The sequence below is a fragment of the Cherax quadricarinatus genome, unplaced genomic scaffold (genome assembly GCF_038502225.1).
Source record: "Cherax quadricarinatus isolate ZL_2023a unplaced genomic scaffold, ASM3850222v1 Contig1216, whole genome shotgun sequence".
Lineage (NCBI taxonomy): Eukaryota > Metazoa > Arthropoda > Malacostraca > Decapoda > Parastacidae > Cherax > Cherax quadricarinatus.
Genome location: NW_027196242.1, coordinates 36936 through 56878, shown reverse-complemented (window position 1 = coordinate 56878; position 19943 = coordinate 36936). Strand labels below are relative to the sequence as shown.

The window sequence follows — 19943 nt, the reverse complement described above, 5'->3', positions numbered from 1 at the left end:
TGTATGAATAAAGTGTAATGAACACTTGTCAGTGGCCAATAATAATCCACATGGAGACAGAAACTCAGGCGATTAATTGATCTGTATATTTTGATCCCCATCTGGGATCCTCTTCAACAGAATCTGCAGAAGAGTATCCCAGAAGGGGGTCGAAATATACAGATCAATTAGTCGCCTGAGTTTCTGTCTCCATGTGGGTTATTATTTAGAACATGCATGTATATTTATAAGTCATGCTTTAAATACAAAGCTTGTAATCTTGACTTATAAAGCAGTAATCATTTTCCAAGCAAATAGTGCAAATTTATTGTTGCAGTAGCTGTACAAAAATAAGTCCAGAAATCATGAAATTAATATATTATTTGATGTGTTTAGTGTTTACCCTTCCATTTGTTATTTAGACATTGTATAAACTAGCACTACATTTGACACAAACTTTGAGTTTTGAATGACTGATCTTAGATACAGTAAAATGAGGTAATGTTTGACACTTTGGTGCTGTACAAGAATATATATATAATGTGTTTAATAGCTTATTCTATTACATTACTTTGTGAAATACAGTATTACAAAGCATACACAAAAGTGTAATAAACACTGATTACTGGCAGAAACAAACCCACATGGAGAAAATAAAGCAAATATTAAGAGAGAGTACTCTATGTGGTAGTATATTTGGCATACTACTGAGATTCTATTGCTCTACCTGTTGAAGTGGTATGCTGAAATATACAATACTGTAATCTTCTTGCCTTCTGATGAAAATTAGACACACGTACAACATCTGGATATCTTTGTTGTAGATGTTTCACCATCCAGTGGCTTTATCAGTACAAATTCTACTGTCTTCTACTGTCTTCCAATTATGTCCTTGAATTTGCATTGATAAAGCCACTGGGTGGCGAAACGTCTACAATAAAGATACCCAGAAGTTGCACATGTGTCTAATTTTCATATTTTTGGCATTATTTACCATTCATGTACAACCTTTCTTGCCTTCTGTTTCAGTTTCTTCTTGTGGGTTTATTTATGTCATTACAGAGCATGTATAAATTGGATCTGCTTGGGTAACTAGGAAATACAGTTCAATATTTTACAGAGGAATTACAGAAGTCAGAAGATTCCTTTGATACTAAAAAATATCATCTGTGTTAATATATAAGGTATTCATAGTTAATTTTGGCTTATTAACGATTGGTGTTATATAAGAGTGTAAAATTTGCCGCCACTTTCTAACTTTACACACACTTTGGATAGATAGACTTCTAGGTCAACTCCGATTTCACTTTTACACATGCACAAGACTTGAATGATGCTTTTAGTAGCATAAAGCATATATATTAAGGATGGACATTAACTGTATGAACATGAATAGCAAAATGTGTATTGAACCACTGAGGATTTGCATTTCCCTTCACTGTTCATGGTGAAATATAATTATGTAAATTCTTAGGCAAGTTACTATATTAGTTTTGTTGCAAAATACAAAACTAGCATTATCAAAAATTTTCATGACCATATTTCATGATGTTCCATAAGAAGGGAAAGTGTGCAAAACTTCAAGTTATCCATGTGCATTTAGGTGGCAAATAAGACTAATCCAACTTACAATATTGGAAGGTAATTTACACTGAGTAATACAGATCTACTGTACATTTTTCTCATAAACCTGACAAGAACAGAGTATATGCTCAGAGTATCATGTGCCCATAGTGAGTGACGTAATCTATAGTTTATTTTTCATATTCTTTATATTTTACCTTTTCTGATTAGCTTTGGCATTCAGTATGCTCTAATTATGAGTTTACATACAGTAGAAACAGTATCTGATTAAAGCACCTTTATAATGTTTGTAGTATCAAATTTGAAAGGTTTAAGAGGCACGTAAGTTCCCCCATCTAATAATCTTTGAGGACAAGTGCGTTGCAGTTGTCCTCAAACATTTGTTAAGTTATACCATTAATTAAGTAAAGATCCTGGACTTCACCTTACGAAACAGACAAAGCAAATGTGATAGTAATTATGAACAAGGTAGATTATAGTGGAAAAAATGAACATGTTATTAGAAGACAGGGGAACTTATGTCCCTCTTAATGGTTAATTTTTTTTATTTGAGCATTCTAACATGGACAGGTACTACTGTGCAAACCATCAAATCCGGCAACTTTAAGACTGAAACATAGCTGATTTGCAGGACTTTTGTTTTGAAGAGAGTAACTAATGTTAGGTGCTCTACGTAGGTTTAGTTTCCTGAATGGCCTATGCAGTACCAAAATAATTTTGTTGTCACTTATGCAAACATGGGATTAAATTTATCTGATAATTGATGCTCAGGTGTACGTGGCAATGAAGATTTACCTTCCAATAGTATTTTGTACTGTATTTGTGCTGTAATACAGTTCTCAAAATAGTTGTTCTGAGGGATTTTCCCATTTGATTGTGCTGGATTTGAGGATCTGTATCTGCTTTTTTGTGCAGATATAGTAAAATTCTTAACACTTTTGTAGAATATAAATGTTAGACTTCAAAACTGCACATTTTTTTTACAATAGAAAACAAATTCCAAATTGTTTGGAGTGAACACAAAAAAAGATTAATTTATATTTTGTTCTTGATTTGAGCTGTTTTCAAAATGTTTTGCCATTAGTTTTGATGTTCTCCCTCTGTGCAGTATATTATGATACGTCTGAATTATTATTATTGTAATTAAAAAGAAGCGCTAAGCCACAAGGGCTATACAGCGCTGCGATACGTCTGAAGCAATCTGCGTCTGAAGCAATCTGCAGTTTTCAATAGTGCCGGCAGGACTGCCTACAGTCATTTACTTCTGAAATAAATTGACATATTTAACAGCTGTTCAAAAGATAAAATGCAGAAAGCACTTAAATCATCAGAGACTTACAGTACTGTACTTGGATATTGTGCCGAACTTTACAACTATGTACAGTATTAGTGGAAGGCTGTCATACAGTGCATATGGAGTTAGTGCTTCTTTTTTATAATACTATATCAACTGCAGTCTCAAATAGGGATGCCTTGATGCTTGTAAAGGGCTCTAGATTCAAGGAATTTGAGCTACCCTCTTCTGGGATGAACCCTGATTACCTCTCGTTCTCTACGAGCTCCATGACCACTATGGCTTGAGCACTGTCCCACAAATATAATACCAACCACAATAAGCTCACCACAATAAGCTCACCATTACACAACACTTGATTAACATTTAAAGCTGTTACAAACTTTTAATATGCAAATATTTAGTGTTTAGTGACTTAAAATATTTTTTTATATGGTTTATACAGTACTATATTGTATGTATATGTATATAATTCTGATTTGTTTGTTATAAATGCTGACTTTAAAAATTTTCACATACAGTGGAACATCAAAAATCGAACGTATCACATATTGAACGTTTCGAAAATAGGACCATTTTTTTGGACAAACTGTGTCCCTATTATCGAACGTGCCCCTATTTTTGGACCGCCGGGTACGGGACATGTCCATGGGCCCGCTCTGTCCGCGTCCCCGCACAGGTGCCGTGAGCAGTCTAGCTTTGTTTATGCTTGAGTGAACACTAACCTGCTCTCTCATTCACACATTTTATGATTATTTCGTTGTGTTTAGTGCTTGTGGGACTGTGAAATAAGCTGCCATGGGCCCAAAGAAACTTGCTAGTGGTACCCCTGTGGTAAAGAAAGTGAGAAACACCATAGATGTGAAGAAGGAAATAAATACAGAAGTATGAGAGTGGTGTGAAACTTGTTGAGCTTGCCAGGATGTATGGGAAAAACAAGTCGACCATCGGTTCTATCCTGTCAAAGAAAGAACAAATCAAGGAAGCTGATGTTGCGAAAGGTGTTAATATGCTAACCAAAAAGAGACCACAAATAGTTGAAGAGGTTGAGAAGTTGTTGCTGGTGTGGATCAAGGATAAAGAGATTGCAGGTGATAGTGTTTCAGAGACGATTATTTGCGAAAAGGCAAGGAAGTTGCATGCCGATATGGTACAGAAAACTCCTGGAACCAGTGCTGATAGTGAATTTAAGGCCAGCAGAGGCTGGTTTGACAGATTTAAGAAGCGTAGTGGCATACACAATGTTGTAAGACATGGTGAGGCAGCCAGTTCAGACAAACGGGCGGCTGAGAAGTTTGTACAGGAGTTTAAGGGGTACATAGACAGTGAAGAATTCAAACCTGAACAAGTGTTTAATTGTGACGTAACAGGCTTGTTTTGGAAGAAAATGCCAAAAAGGACCTTCATCACACAGGAGGAAAAGGCACTGACAGGACACAAGCCTATGAAAGACAGGCTTACTCTTTTATTCTGTGCTAGTGCTAGTGGTGATTTTAAAGTGAAGCCTTTATTTGTGTATCATTCAGAAAACCCCAGAGTGTTTAAGAAAAACAATGTCTTTAAGAACAAGTTATGTGTCTTGTGGAAAGCTAATCATAAGGCATGGGTCACAAGACAAATTTTCAAAGAGTGGGGTTGGAGGTGAGTGGTGAGGATGTGGAAGAGTTGGTGGAGGACCACAGGGAAGAGCTAACCACTGAAGAGCTGCAAGAGCTTCATCTGGAGCAGTATCAGACCACAGCTGAGGAACTTGCTTCAGAGGAGGAGGAAGAGGGAGTGGATGAGGTGCCTTCTTCAAAGATTAAGGAGATTTGTGCCAAGTGGAATGATGTCCAAATGTTTGTGCAGAATTACCACCCTGAGCAAGCTGAAACAAGCCATCTTTGCAACAAGTTCAGTGACAGAACCATGTTCCATTTTAGGGAAATGTTAAAGAGGCACCAGAAACAGAGGACTGTGGACAGTTATTTTGTGAGACAGGGGTCCAGTGACTCTCAAGCTGGTCCTAGTGGCATTAAAAGACAGAGAAGGGAAGTAACCCCAGAGAGAGCTTTACCTGAAGTCCTCATGGAGGGGGATTCTCCTTCCAAACACTAACCCCAACTCCCTCTCTCCTCCTCCCTATCTTCCAGATGCCATCACCAATCTTCAATAAAGGTAAGTAAAAATGTTATTTTATATGTATTACTATATGTAATTAAAAACTATAGTATTTGTTGTATGTAAAACTGTAATTAATCTCTATAAAATGTATTTTTTGTGTGAATATTTTTGGGTTTCTCGAACGGATTAATTGTATTTCCATTATTTCTTATGGGAAATATTGCTTCGAATTTCAGACTTTTCAAATTTAGAACTAGCTCCTGGAACGGATTAAGTTGGATTTTTGAGGTTCCACTGTATATTACATGAAACAATTATCCAGGGAAGTTATGAAGTTTGTTGCAGTTTCAGTGTACAATTATTGTTTTGATATATAATTTGTTGGTATGGGTATGGGAGTGGGTGTAGGTGTGTGTGTTGGGGGAGGGATGGGGGTGTGGTTGTAGGAAGGGGTGTGTATTATAAGGGGTGTGAGGGTATGTTGGGCGGGGTGGAAGGACGATATGGATGCATTGGAAGGTGAGGGGAGAACATGTATATATATGTATGCAATAAGATCACAGTAAACAGGTGATATCACAATATGCAAAATAACCACTGTGAAAAAATAATGAATTTCCAAGCACTTTCATGGTTTCTCATATTATCAAGGAACAGTTCCTTGATAATGTGAGAAATGACAAAAGTGTTTGGAAATTTGCTGATTTTTTCACAGTGGTTATTTTTCATATATATGTATGCATATGAATTTAGTTGCATGCAGATATTTATAAGAGTGGGTGTCACATCTAGGGGAGGGGTTATGAATGAGTGCGTGGGCTTTGGTTATTTAATAGATGTGCCTAATTGAGGCATTCCACATGACTTATATAGTGACTGTTCAAAGTCAGATTTTTTCATTATATACTGCAGGTCTATTTGAGATACTTAATTAGAATAACCTGTCATATACAGTACCTGCTACAGGAGCAATATATATACATACAATCCACCTATTAAGAACTTGAGCAGAGAAGAATTTGACAAGATAATTGACGAACTGTGTAATATGCTAATGTTTTTTTCAACACAAAGCAATGGTGAGAAGGTCAAGATCTTTGTAATGAGGAATTTCAACTATGAGGCTGGAATGGTAGACAAATGGTCAACCAGATTACTGAATTTAATAATTTTTATGGATTGGCACAGTAAAGAAGTAACGAGAGAGGGTAATACACTGTCAATGCATAAATGAACCAGTATATACAAGAAAATAACAAGAAATCTCAACATAAACAATCTGAACTCAGAATCTGCAGTCATATTGGAAATAAAATACAAAAAGGCATAATACCATGATTGGAACAATGCACATAGGAGACAGAAACCTATAAGTTTCTTTCTCCTATGAGTGGGTTATTTGTGTATTAAAAGTAACATGTTGCTAAATATAACCTGGGGGAGAAAAGAAAATTACAGGTTTGAAAAAAATTATCAGAAAGATCTAAGCCAGTATTGCAGAGAAACAACTGAAAGAAACATGAATAATCAGGATATATAGTGTTGTCCAACATTTATTAAAAATAGTGTCAAGGACAGAACCTTTGAAAAAGAAAGAGGAAAAGAGCAAGACAGAACTAAGTCTTTTGTTCAAGTGTGTAAAAAAAAATAATCACCAAGTTGGAGAAGGTCTAGACTGTGATTACGTGGGAGAACATGGGAATATCAAAAGAGGAAGTTCAGAAGTTACTGCTGGAAGTTAGCAAGAAAAAAAAAATAGGGAAAAGGTATAGCACCATGTATTTTAAGTGTGTTCTGAAGAGCTAGGTTCCACTCTTGGAAATTTAAGATTTCAATGTAAAATAGTACTCATTATAGCAATCCATTGTTCAAAAAAAAGGTGACGGTGATGTCCCTTTGACCTATAGGCCTTGCCTATGAAAATTCTGGAAAAAAGCCATTGGAGAAAAATGGATGAACACATGCTAAGCAAATAACTGCTAACCAGCTGACAGTTTAATTTTGATCACATTTTTGTACAGTATATCCCATCTGTTCACTATTGGAATTACAGAACCAAAAAAAGGATACGATAAAATAATGATTTCTCAGCACCGTCAGTGACAACAAGAAGCAACATTACTGAAACAGTGCTATACTGTACTGACAAAGTGGTATAGCACTGGAATGGGATCCATGAGGAGGTACTAGTAGTAATATTATATAAACATTTTAGTAGGAACGACATGAGCATACTTTGCACCTGTAGCTACAAACAGGTAGTCCCATGTAGGTACACTGTATGTATTGGTACATACATATGTATTTTGTGAAATGCAAAACATGTTGAGTAGTATATTTTTAAATGTGATATTTCCTAGTGATGCATTTAAAATAAAAGTCAATGAATAAGTTACTCTAATGGTAATAACCCACATGGAGACAGAAACAGAAATAGAGCTGATTCAAATATTTCAACCTCTAGTAGAGGGAGTCCTCAGCAGATACAATTGGGCAAGAGGGAGGTTAAAATATGCACATCAGTTTTATTTTGTGCATTTGTCTCCATGTGGGTTGTTACTTAGCATTTACAAATGTTCGTTAAACTATTACAGGTCATTTTAATTATTTGATGAAGGTTTAGAATTCAGTTTGTGTAAGAATAAACTAAATGTTTTGCATGGTAAGACTGCAATATGCCAAAAGTAGTAATTGTTAGTAAATGACCAAATCCCATGAACTTTAGTTTTCTGATTAAGTTGTATGTCTTCAATTTATATTGTCTTTATTTATCAGTAGTATCATTTTTATTATTTTTTCAAAATATATTTTTTTAGGAGTATATTTGGCTAATATTGTATTGCAGATTGCTTCCTCAGAATCTTAAGTTAATTAAATTATTATTATATTTCAGAGCCACTAATGGCAGGTAAGCTATTTTGTTGAATCTGGGTTTGCTTAAACCTGACATGGGTGAAAAAAGAACATTTGTAATGTTTTACGATGAGAATCATCACAAGCCTTAAGTGTTGTCAGACACCAGGTGGTCTGTATCGTTGGTTACGTAAACATTAGTCTCGGCGTCGTGCGGCTCCTGGTGACGTGGCACCAAGCGTTGTTTACGGCGCTCGCACCACCAGCAACACACTCTTGACAGTAACAACAGTGTTGAAGAGGACACCTGAAAGAGAATACCCTTGAAAATCATTTTCATTACATCAAAATTAGTTGTAAATTATTGAAAACAACAAATTGTAAATGCATCTACAGTATTGTATTGTGACTGTTTAATGTATGACGTCTATACATAACAGTCACAGCAATATGGAACATATGAAACACACTTAAATCTGATACATATATTGTATTTTTGTAGTAAGTTCTAGCCAGGCTTACCACTGATGATGGCTAACTAGCCAACTAATTGAACACTTGAACACACAGTAAAGTTTGCATTCCTGGAGATGGTGTAAATTTGCCCCCTAGTCGTTGGTTTTTATTTTGAAATACTGAAGCATACAATGTACGTATGCACAAATAAGAATGTAGAAAATGCATAACTGCAATGCACTTAAAGAAAAATTGTATGGCAATCCTGGTTATTAAAAGTACACAGTGTAAGTTATTCCTGCTTTAATTAAAGGCTAATCAGTGTGCATGAATAACCCAGAGTATACCTACTGATTGATCCAGTCAAAATTGTGAATCAGAGGCTCATGGACACTATAGCAATATTAACCCATTGGTGTCTCCTGGTGTTGCAAAATTTAAAAAAAAAAAAAGAAATTTTTTCTTATGAAATGATAGAGAATCTTTTCTCAGTTGTAATGACACCAAAATAACGAAATTTGATGGAAAACTGACGGAGTTACGCTCTCGTGAAGTTAGCAACCTCGGCGATATTTAAGAATTTGCAATTTCGCCCACTTTGAGCCCTATTTTCGGCTAATTCCATTGTTCCAGTCAACCAAACTCATAGCTATTTCTTTAGAACTCCATTTTTTCTAACGATTGAGTACAAGAAACTGCCCATTTACCGATTTCAACTACCCAATAACGTGGTCAGAAATTTGCAATTTGGCCAATTTCATGAAAATTAAAAAAATATGACAATTTCAAAATAAGGTCCAGAATGAACAATGCAGACATTCCTGGCTCTAAAATAACATTTTCTTTGTTCATCAGTCATGTCTCCAGGCCCCTCTGATATTACTCTTGCTTTTTATTTTGAAATTTTATTCAAACAAAACATAGAAGATTTACTGTTATGCAGACTATTTCAATATTGTAATTGTATAAATAACATCAACCCATTCATGACTGCATATTAGAATGACTAGTTGGACATTTATTGGACAATGACATCATTTGTTTACTTTTGAACATCGGTAATAATCAAATATTTCCCCTATTTTAAGCTCCATTTCAAGGTTCTTTTCATATTAAAACCCATCAAGATCACCTCTATTTCTATAATATGTTTCCCATTCTATCAAATGAGACCAAGAAAACGAGAATACAACCATAAATACTATACGATAATAGACCACAAAGTCGGCATTTTAATTAAAAAAAAGTCAGTTTTTTTTTCTCATTATGCACTGTGTGCTGCAGGATTTTTTTTACATGGTGCACACTGACCACACAGACATATTCTCTCATGTGGGCCTACCAGCTTTCTCCTGCTTGATTTGAAGCCGCTAGAATTTATGAGTATAAATATACATCAGGAAAGGTGGCTCGTAAGACGTGTGTATATGACCAAAACAGTCAAAGGGTTAAATACAGTAATTATAACCATGCTTAATCCTCTGCAAAAACTTTTGAATTTCACTACAATTAAGTAAACCAGAAAGCAAATGAAAATGCCTCACTTTGTGCCAATATTTAAGGATGTGTATTTTGACAATTGTTGCTGAAAAACACTAGAAAACGCCTTTAGAGAAAAATGGATAAAACACTCGGAGCAAAAAATTACTAATTAATAAACAGTTCGGTTTTTGTCAGCAAATTCCTGTATATCAGATCAACGAAGGTAGTATTTTTTTGTAACAGTTTTTGTCATGTTGGTCATTGTTGAAGTTTACCTGGTCGTCAGTGAAGACATAGAGAAGAGGATTGGTGACAGCAGCAGCAGCCAGTAGCAGTGAAGACCAGGGTAGTGCTGCAGCCTCCTCATGGTAGTGGGTAGGACTGGCCTGACACTGGGATGAGGCAGCACAAGAGGATGCTACCACCACATGAGCTAACATGGGTACCAAGGAGCCTACACTTACCAACCAACCACCCACACGCACGCTGTCACTGCTGTTGTTGTATATTCCTTGCCTGCAATAACATTGATAATGATGACTTCATGAACAAGCAGGAAAGAGGACCGAAGCATTATGAAAACTGCTTATCACAAAGCTCGGTGTACCATACCGAGAATTAGCACATTTATTGCAGTACAGTACTGAGTAACATACAGTAGGTACTTCTTGACTTACGATGGAGTTATGCTCCAATGATCTCATCATAAGTTGAAAATATTGTAATTCGAATGTGAATACAGCCTCTCCTCACTTAACGATGGAGTTCTGTTCTTAAGACCACATCGGTAAACGAATTCATCGCTAAGTGAGGAGCATACTATAATGTAGTGGGTTTGTGTCAACATCTTTGATATTGTTTTAATGTCACCTATGCACCATTTATAACATTTTTAGTACATTTGTAAATGTTCATACAGTAGTGTACTGTATATGGTAATAAACAGAATAGAGGAAATCAGCTCTAATATACACTATTTAGGTATGCATGCTGGTCAGAGAGCCCGTCATAAGTCCGAGTTGTTGGCAAATGAGTACGTCAGTAAGAGAGGAGAAGCTGTATATGATAAATAACTACAGTCACTGAATAAGTAAATAAAAAATAATTACTGTAACTAATACCAGTATTGAAAAGTAAATAAATGGATACAAGTTTATGCTCATTGTGTAAAGGATGTAAAATCTTTCCAAAATTTTTGGAACGTTCGGCCCCTACTGCACCAGCGTAGAGTCTAGATATCACAAGTTGAACCATCATAAAGCGAGGAGCATCTGTACTGTGCTTCGTGCAGCATTAGAACAAGATTACACTTACACATGATTTGCAATTGGAGCTTCTTCTGCATCAGGGCAATTGACCGGAGGTGCAGTTGCTCTGTGGGTAGCCATGGCTTTGAGCTGAGTGGCACGGGTGGAGGCCCACATAAGAAGTGCTGCAGCAACGTGGCCGCCCACTAAGAACGTGAGGAATGCCGTGAAGGAGAGTGGCCACAGTGTTGACAAATGGCAACGTGCATCATGAACTTCCCAAGAGTTCCATCCAGCATAAGGCAGCACTGATACCACCACAGCTACAAGCCACACAGCTCCCACACCCACACTCCATCCAGCCACATTGCTGCCAGCTGTCATGAACCTGAAATACAGTATATCAGGTTTCTCATAATTTCTCTGAAGTTATGATTATATGTATCATGTTAAAGTAGGGGTTCTTCCAATATAATATGACTAAGCTCCTCTCTTCTATGTGCGGGTTATTTGTGTATCGTTCCAGTCACGGTATTGTGCCTTTTCTTTTTGTTATTTAATATGTGTGTGGATAAAATGAATATTGTACCAAGGAATTAAACTAATGTGTCAAAGGCTCAAATGATAAAAAAAACATTAAAAAAAATAAAAAAAATACTATTTACCCACTTACAATACAATGTAATTTTTTAAAATGGTAATGTTAATAATTTATTATTATTATTATTACTGTTTTTTAACACATTGGCTGTCTCCCACTGAGGTAGGGTAACTCAAAAATAGAATACTTTCACCATCATTCATGTCATCAGTCTTGCCAGAGGTGTGCCGATACTACACTTCAGATGTCCCTCCAGACTGCAAGGAATCACTGTTTAGCTCATAACTGCAGTAATGCAGTACAGTACTTTCATGTGTTCATATAGTTACTTCACATGAACTACAGTGAAAAATGTTATATATGAACTGTACTGTATAAAAGTTCCAGTAAAATGCACGACCATAATAAAAATATCTTTATTTCTACCAGTACATGTACAAGGTATACAGACCATAGCTGACATCAATGACTTACCACTATATAGAAAGTCTCATGTTTTGCACAGCATTTTGGGCAGATTAAGTCAGTTTTGTCTCAGGATGCGACCCACACCAGTCATCTAACACCCAGGTACCCATTTTACTGATGGGTGAACAGGGACAAGATGGTGAAAGTATTCCATTTTTGAGTTACCCTACCTCAGTGGGAGACAGCCAATGTGTTAAAAAATAGTAATAATAACAACACCCAGGTACCCATTTTACTGATGGGTGAACAGGGACAAGATGTGACTTATAGAAACACACACTAATGTTTTCCAGCTGTACCAGGGGATCAATCCCCAGACCTCAGTGTGTGAGCTGAGTGCACTAGCTATTGAACTAATTTTTTCAGAAGTCTTTGACGTATGATAACAGAGTGAAATGGAAATATTACATTATAATTATGGTGTTGGTAAATTAAGGTGGAGGATGGTTGTGGTTGTTGTTGTTGTGCAGGTAGGAGGCAAGGCTAGCAAAAGGTAAGTCTGGATCAATAGTCACCAGCTGGTGTACCCACCTTCCACTGCACTTACTCTCCCTCTCCTCTCCTTCTCTCACTCCACACCCACCCAACCAGAATTCCTACCCTCTCTTTTTTTTGGTAATTCAGTCTTGGAATACATTTGGTTTGATCATTTGAGAAGAGGTGCGTTGATGCAAGTGAAGTGCTCTTGATCCAAGGAATGATAATCTTCACTTCTTCAGTTGAATATGATTAACTCCCATTCAACTAAATATAATTTATCCATCATTCTGCATTTATTGCTTCCAGTTCTTTAAAAAAAAGCACATGTCATTGATAACAATAATTGCTTCTGTTAGGAGGGAGGACGGTAATAGTGGTGGTGGCTTGTACTGGTGGGAGGGAAGAAGGTAGTGGTGGTGGCTTGTACTGGTGGGAGGGAAGAAGGCAGTGGTGGTGGCTTGTACTGGTGGGAGGGAAGAAGGCAGTGGTGGTGGCTTGTACTGGTGGGAGGGAAGAAGGCAGTGGTGGGAGGGAAGAAGGCAGTGGTGGTGGCTTGTACTGGTGGGAGGGAAGAAGGCAGTGGTGGGAGGGAAGAAGGCAGTGGTGGTGGTGGCTTGTACTGGTGGGAGGAAAGAAGGCAGTTGTGGTGGTGGCTTGTACTGGTGGGAGGAAAGAAGGCAGTTGTGGTGGTGGTGGCTTGTACTAGTGGGAAGGGAAGAAGCTAATAGTGGTGGTGGCTTGTACTAGTGGGAAGGGAAGAAGCTAATAGTGGTGGTGGCTTGTACTAGTGGGAAGGGAAGAAGCTAATAGTGGTGGTGGCTTGTACTAGTGGGAAGGGAAGAAGCTAATAGTGGTGGTGGCTTGTACTAGTGGGAAGGGAAGAAGCTAATAGTGGTGGTGGCTTGTACTAGTGAGAAGGGAAGAAGCTAATAGTGGTGGTGGCTTGTACTAGTGGGAAGGGAAGAAGCTAATAGTGGTGGTGGCTTGTACTAGTGGGAAGGGAAGAAGCTAATAGTGGTGGTGGCTTGTACTAGTGGGAAGGGAAGAAGCTAATAGTGGTGGTGGCTTGTACTAGTGGGAAGGGAAGAAGCTAATAATGGTGGTGGCTTGTACTAGTGGGAAGGGAAGAAGCTAATAGTGGTGGTGGCTTGTACTAGTGGGAAGGGAAGAAGCTAATAGTGGTGGTGGCTTGTACTAGTGGGAAGGGAAGAAGCTAATAGTGGTGGTGGCTTGTACTAGTGGGAAGGGAAGAAGCTAATAGTGGTGGTGGCTTGTACTAGTGGGAAGGGAAGAAGCTAATAGTGGTGGTGGCTTGTACTAGTGGGAAGGGAAGAAGCTAATAGTGGTGGTGGCTTGTACTAGTGAGAAGGGAAGAAGCTAATAGTGGTGGTGGCTTGTACTAGTGGGAAGGGAAGAAGCTAATAGTGGTGGTGGCTTGTACTAGTGGGAAGGGAAGAAGCTAATAGTGGTGGTGGCTTGTACTAGTGGGAAGGGAAGAAGCTAATAGTGGTGGTGGCTTGTACTAGTGGGAAGGGAAGAAGCTAATAATGGTGGTGGCTTGTACTAGTGGGAAGGGAAGAAGCTAATAGTGGTGGTGGCTTGTACTAGTGGGAAGGGAAGAAGCTAATAGTGGTGGTGGCTTGTACTAGTGGGAAGGGAAGAAGCTAATAGTGGTGGTGGCTTGTACTAGTGGGAAGGGAAGAAGCTAATAGTGGTGGTGGCTTGTACTAGTGGGAAGGGAAGAAGCTAATAGTGGTGGTGGCTTGTACTAGTGGGAAGGGAAGAAGCTAATAGTGGTGGTGGCTTGTACTAGTGGGAAGGGAAGAAGCTAATAGTGGTGGTGGCTTGTACTAGTGGGAAGGGAAGAAGCTAATAGTGGTGGTGGCTTGTACTAGTGGGAAGGGAAGAAGCTAATAGTGGTGGTGGCTTGTACTAGTGGGAAGGGAAGAAGCTAATAGTGGTGGTGTCTTGTACTAGTGGGAAGGGAAGAAGCTAATAGTGGTGGTGGCTTGTACTAGTGGGAAGGGAAGAAGCTAATAGTGGTGGTGGCTTGTACTAGTGGGAAGGGAAGAAGCTAATAGTGGTGGTGGCTTGTACTAGTGGGAAGGGAAGAAGCTAATAGTGGTGGTGGCTTGTACTAGTGGGAAGGGAAGAAGCTAATAGTGGTGGTGGCTTGTACTAGTGGGAAGGGAAGAAGCTAATAGTGGTGGTGGCTTGTACTAGTGGGAAGGGAAGAAGCTAATAGTGGTGGTGGCTTGTACTAGTGGGAAGGGAAGAAGCTAATAGTGGTGGTGGCTTGTACTAGTGGGAAGGGAAGAAGATAATAGTGGTGGTGGCTTGTACTAGTGGGAAGGGAAGAAGCTAATAGTGGTGGTGGCTTGTACTAGTGGGAAGGGAAGAAGCTAATAGTGGTGGTGGCTTGTACTAGTGGGAAGGGAAGAAGCTAATAGTGGTGGTGGCTTGTACTAGTGGGAAGGGAAGAAGCTAATAGTGGTGGTGGCTTGTACTAGTGGGAAGGGAAGATGGTAATGGTGCAAGAAAAAAAAATAATAATTTATGAAGATAACTTTGTTTGTGTGTTGGTGCTGTTGCTTGGAAATAATTGCCAGGCATAATGTTGTCTTTGTGTGCATACTTGTACTGATGTGTATGTACTATGACAGATGTCTAGTGTCAGGATGGGAGAGCAAGGTGTGTAGAGTAGATGTGGGGGATGACTTACCTGCGTGGGTCATTAACCTTCATGTAGTGGTGGAAGAGGAGGAGTGTAGAGGTGCCAAGAGAGGTGAGTGCTGTTAGTAGGATGATAGCAGAGTGGCCCAAGTAGCAGGCTGCATACCCCTCCTCTCCAACCACCGATCCTGCCATACACACACGCATATACTCACATACTGGTATATAAATGAAATGAAAATTTCATAATGTGAGTGCAGATTTCATATACATCTCATGGTCCTTCAGATTATGTGTTTTTTATGTACAGGGAGTTTGAAATAAAGAATTAAATACATGACTGATTACTAGCATCACTTGTTCAAATATGTTAATACATTACATTACATTACATTCTTGCATATTGGCAAAGTCCAGACATGTGCAAGTGTTCATGCACTTCAAAATGCTCTTTTAAGAATTCAAAATGCTCTATTAAGAATCTCAGAATTTTACATTTGTCTTCAGCATTAAATTAAACAAGTGTCCTACATAGCAGAGAACTTTGCTAGTGCCAAGGAGAAACATATCACTGTTTGTTAAATTTTAGTAGCATGGGGGGGGGGTGTTAGGGAGGTTTGTGGGAAATTATTTAATGCTTATAAATAAATGATTGACAGTGAGAGAAAGTAGCTGTGAGTTGGGAAGCAAAAGGAAGAGGAAGGTGGCTTACCTCCCCTGGCAGAGATGACGTGTATAGGAAAGGCAACAACAAAGGCAGCCACCAACCCACTGAGGGCCTGAGACAGCAGCAACACACTCTTCACCCAGCGGATGGCCGACGGGCGTGCAAACACTGCCACCTGCACCCACGAGACACGGAACCTTGGGTTAGCTGTGGTAGAACAGCAGGTTAACTGCTGTATTGGGATAGGTTAGCACTGATGGAGGAACAGGTTAGCTGCAGTAATTTATGGGTTTAATTAGGGTTGAGTGATAGACTAGTTTGTTTGGGGTTGCTTGTGGTTAATTACTCTAAGTTTGTGGTGGAGGAACATGCTAGCTATGGTGAAGGAACCTAGTACTAGTAGTAATAAAGGAATAAGTTAGCAGTGATGAAGGTATCAGGGATCTCAGGTTTTTAAATGAGTTAGCTGGGAAAAACCAACTTAACAAAATATGAAATTAAATGTTCACCAATATTCCAGCAGGGAAGCTTAAGTAGCCATACACTGTATCCATTGTAGGCATTCTAACCACTTAGTATGACCAGCAGGCTAATAATAAATCAGTCATGGCCCATCATAAAGCCAGTGGTTATAGCACAACTGTCATTGGACAGTGTCTTGTATCATGTGTCAGTGGTTGCTTATTGTCATGCTACCAACACAGCTAATGGTGTCAGTGACCATATGACAAAGTTTTGTGTCTGTGATTTTTCCCGTGATGCATGCAATACCAGCAGTAGGCTGGGGCGACCCTACCTGAAGAAAACTCGCTCAAAGTGTCTGAACAAAAGAAGAACATAATGAGGTAAATTAGCCAATTTTTCCCTCAAACACTAAGAAATTGAGAGGCAGCATGCACACCAGCTAGTTTTCAAAGGCTGCATAATAGCCAGACAGCGAAGGCTGTCCACCTGTCGTTCAATTTGCGTCCAATTAAGCATTAACACTAATAGCCAGACAGCGAAGGCTGTCCACCTATCGTTCAATTTGCGTCCAATTAAGCATTAACACTAATAGCCAGACAGCGATGGCTGTCCACCTATCGTTCAATTTGCGTCCAATTAAGCATTAACACTAATAGCCAGACAGCGAAGGCTGTCCACCTGTCGTTCAATTCACGTCCAATTAAGCATTAACACTAATAGCCAGACAGCGAAGGCTGTCCACCTATCGTTCAATTAGTGTCCAATTAAGCATTAACACTAATAGCCAGACAGCGAAGGCTGTCCACCTGTCGTTCAATTCACGTCCAATTAAGCATTAACACTAATAGCCAGACAGCGAAGGCTGTCCACCTATCGTCCAATTAAGCATTAACACTACAAACACTCCACATTACAAATTTATTACAACACTGCAGTATCCTGCATAACACCAGCCTACTATACAGCTCATGCCATGCTCTTCTAAATGTGAAACTATCACAACTGATATAAATTAAACTGGTAATTCCCACTAGTGAAATAACTCAACCTGACTTGCAAAAGGCCAGTTTTTCCTCATTTAATATCTGAGAGGCAGTAGGGACACACCGACTTACTGTGTATCATACAGCTCGTGCTCTTGTAGATGTGACGTTATCACAACTGATATAAATTAAACGGATAATTCCCACCACTGAGTTCAATAACTCAACCTAATGAGCAAAAGGCCCACATAGGCTCACAGTATTTAACCCGTAAATGGTCCAAACGTATATATACGTTTTTTCAACATTTGAAAGTATATAAAAAAAGTAGATCTTTTTTTTTACATTTGAAAATGTGTAAAAAAAACAGATCTACTTTTGGAGCACTACGCATATGAACGTATATCTGCTTGGACCATTTACGGGTTAAAATTAAAACACAAAAAAACAAGAAGCACTGGGGTGAATGGGTAGCTAGAATGGATATTTAAAGCTAATTTGAGGGTTGTGTGTTTAGTTGGCTATAAGGAAGACATGGATTAGCTGAGGTTTATTAGAGGGATGGGTTAGCTGTTGTGAAAAGCTGAATTAGCTTTGTTGTTCAGGAGAGATTAGCTATGCTGGATGTTAAGCTTGATCATTGGTGATGGAAGAAGTTAGATGTTTTAGTGGGAAAATTCAGCAGTTGTTACTATCAGTATTATTATTTTTATTTAACATGTACTGTACAGGTGAAGCAATGGCTCAGAAAATTCAGTGAGAATCTCAAAATTTTCAAACATTAAGTGGACACAGTTTTGAGTCAAAATGGAAGTATAGGATGTTTTTCTTATGATTTGTGAGACAGTTTAGTAGGTTTAAGTCTGACTTTCAAATATATGTCAAGTGTGTGTGTGTGTGTGGAGGGGTTGTAGGGGTTGGTTGTGTGTGTGTGGGGGTGTAGGGTGTGGCTGTGTGTATGTGTGGGGGTGTAGGGGGTGGTTGTGTATGTGGGGGGTGTAGGGGGTAGTTGTGTGTGTGGGGGGTGTAGGATTTGTGTGTTGGGGGTGTAGCGGGTGGGTGTTTGTGTGTGGTGGGAGGGATTTGTGTGATGGGTTTGTGTGTATGTGTGTGTGTGTGGTGGGGTTGTGTGGTTACTAATTTGTACTTTGTAATTATAACAGTGATATAAGGTTTATCTAGTGCAATCTTTGTATATAGCTTATTCCCTCATCTCAGGCACCTACCTGTCTTGATGCACTCCTATGTACTGTCTCAAGTTTTGTTTGGTTTTACTAGGTGTGTGTGTTTACCTGGAGACCTGGAGAGAGTTTCGGGGGGTGCAACGCCCCCGCGGCCCGGTCTGTGACCAGGCCTCCTGTGTGTGGATTTAATTAATAACAACACTGCATTCTCAAGAACGGCTTCCACGTTTTACGTATAAATGGTTTTGAATTGGTTGGTCCAGATTCCTGAAGGCTACTCTTATTTTTGTAATCTTAGTCTTTGATGCTGATGATATTGTATTTGTTCCTCTGGAAACTGTTTTGAGGTAGTGGTTAATCTCAGGTCTTCTCCATTTAACTGTTTGTGAGCTTAATATCGCCATGTGTGCACATGTGTACTCACCTAATTGTGGTTGCATGTGGTGTGCACGTGAGTGCATGCATGCGCGTGTGTGTATTTAGGGAAGAAAGAACATGTCTAACCTGGACAATGTTGGTGAAGAAGCAGACTGTGGCAAGGGCAACGCTGACCACCAGGAAGAGCTTCTGGTTGACAGATGGTTCAGATCCAGCTGAAGACGATGCTGATGATGTAGACGATGCTGCCGCCGTTGCTGCCGCTGCCGAAGATCCAGCTACTGCTGCTGCTGCCGCTGCTGCCACCGAAGGGGAGCTGACGTTGTCAGTCATGGTGGGGGTGGTGGTGGGGTTGTTGTACTCCACTACTTCTTCTTACTGCTACTTTTCTATTCTCTCACCTCACTCTGTCCTCTCAGTGCCACTTCACTAATCCTTCATTGTAAGCTGGCTGGGTTCATTTCTCCAGTCCCATAGCCAGAAATTTATATCTGAGTGAACAGTGTGTGCAGACGGCATTCACTCTCCTCCATTAACTCTTTTGGCAAGCACTATTACTGAATATAGCAAAAAAGTATAATCTTGGCTTGTTTGGAAAAATAGTCTTTGCCAAATAAGCCTAGTTGGCAAGTTTTGGCTGAAAACCTCCCCATATATATATATATATATATATATATATATATTATATATATATATATATATATATATATATATATATATATATAGGTAGTAGGTTGGTAGACAGCAACCGCCCAGGGAGGTACTACCGTCCTGCCAAGTGAGTGTAAAACGAAAGCCTGTAATTGTTTTACATGATGGTAGGATTGCTGGTGTCCTTTTTTCTGTCTCATGAACATGCAAGATTTCAGGTACGTCTTGCTACTTCTACTTACACTTAGGTCACACTACACATACATGTACAAGCACATATATACACACCCCTCTGGGTTTTCTTCTATTTTCTTTCTAGTTCTTATTCTTGTTTATTTCCTCTTATCTCCATGGGGAAGTGGAACAGAATTCTTCCTCCGTAAGCCATGCGTGTT

At 39.0% G+C, this 19943-nt stretch overlaps 1 protein-coding gene across 1 annotated transcript; it reads right to left on the bottom strand.

Moving 5' to 3' along the window:
- Positions 1-7487: 7487 nt before the first annotated feature.
- Positions 7488-19455, bottom strand: LOC128691848 (tyramine receptor Ser-2). The gene is made up of 6 exons (XM_070080901.1): positions 19024-19455; positions 15933-16062; positions 15270-15408; positions 11066-11386; positions 10027-10267; positions 7488-8120 (listed from the first exon to the last, which is right to left on the bottom strand). The coding sequence occupies exons 1-6, from the start codon at positions 19228-19230 to the stop codon at positions 7962-7964; spliced, it is 1197 nt and encodes a 398-aa protein (XP_069937002.1). The 5' UTR covers positions 19231-19455; the 3' UTR covers positions 7488-7961.
- Positions 19456-19943: the final 488 nt, after the last annotated feature.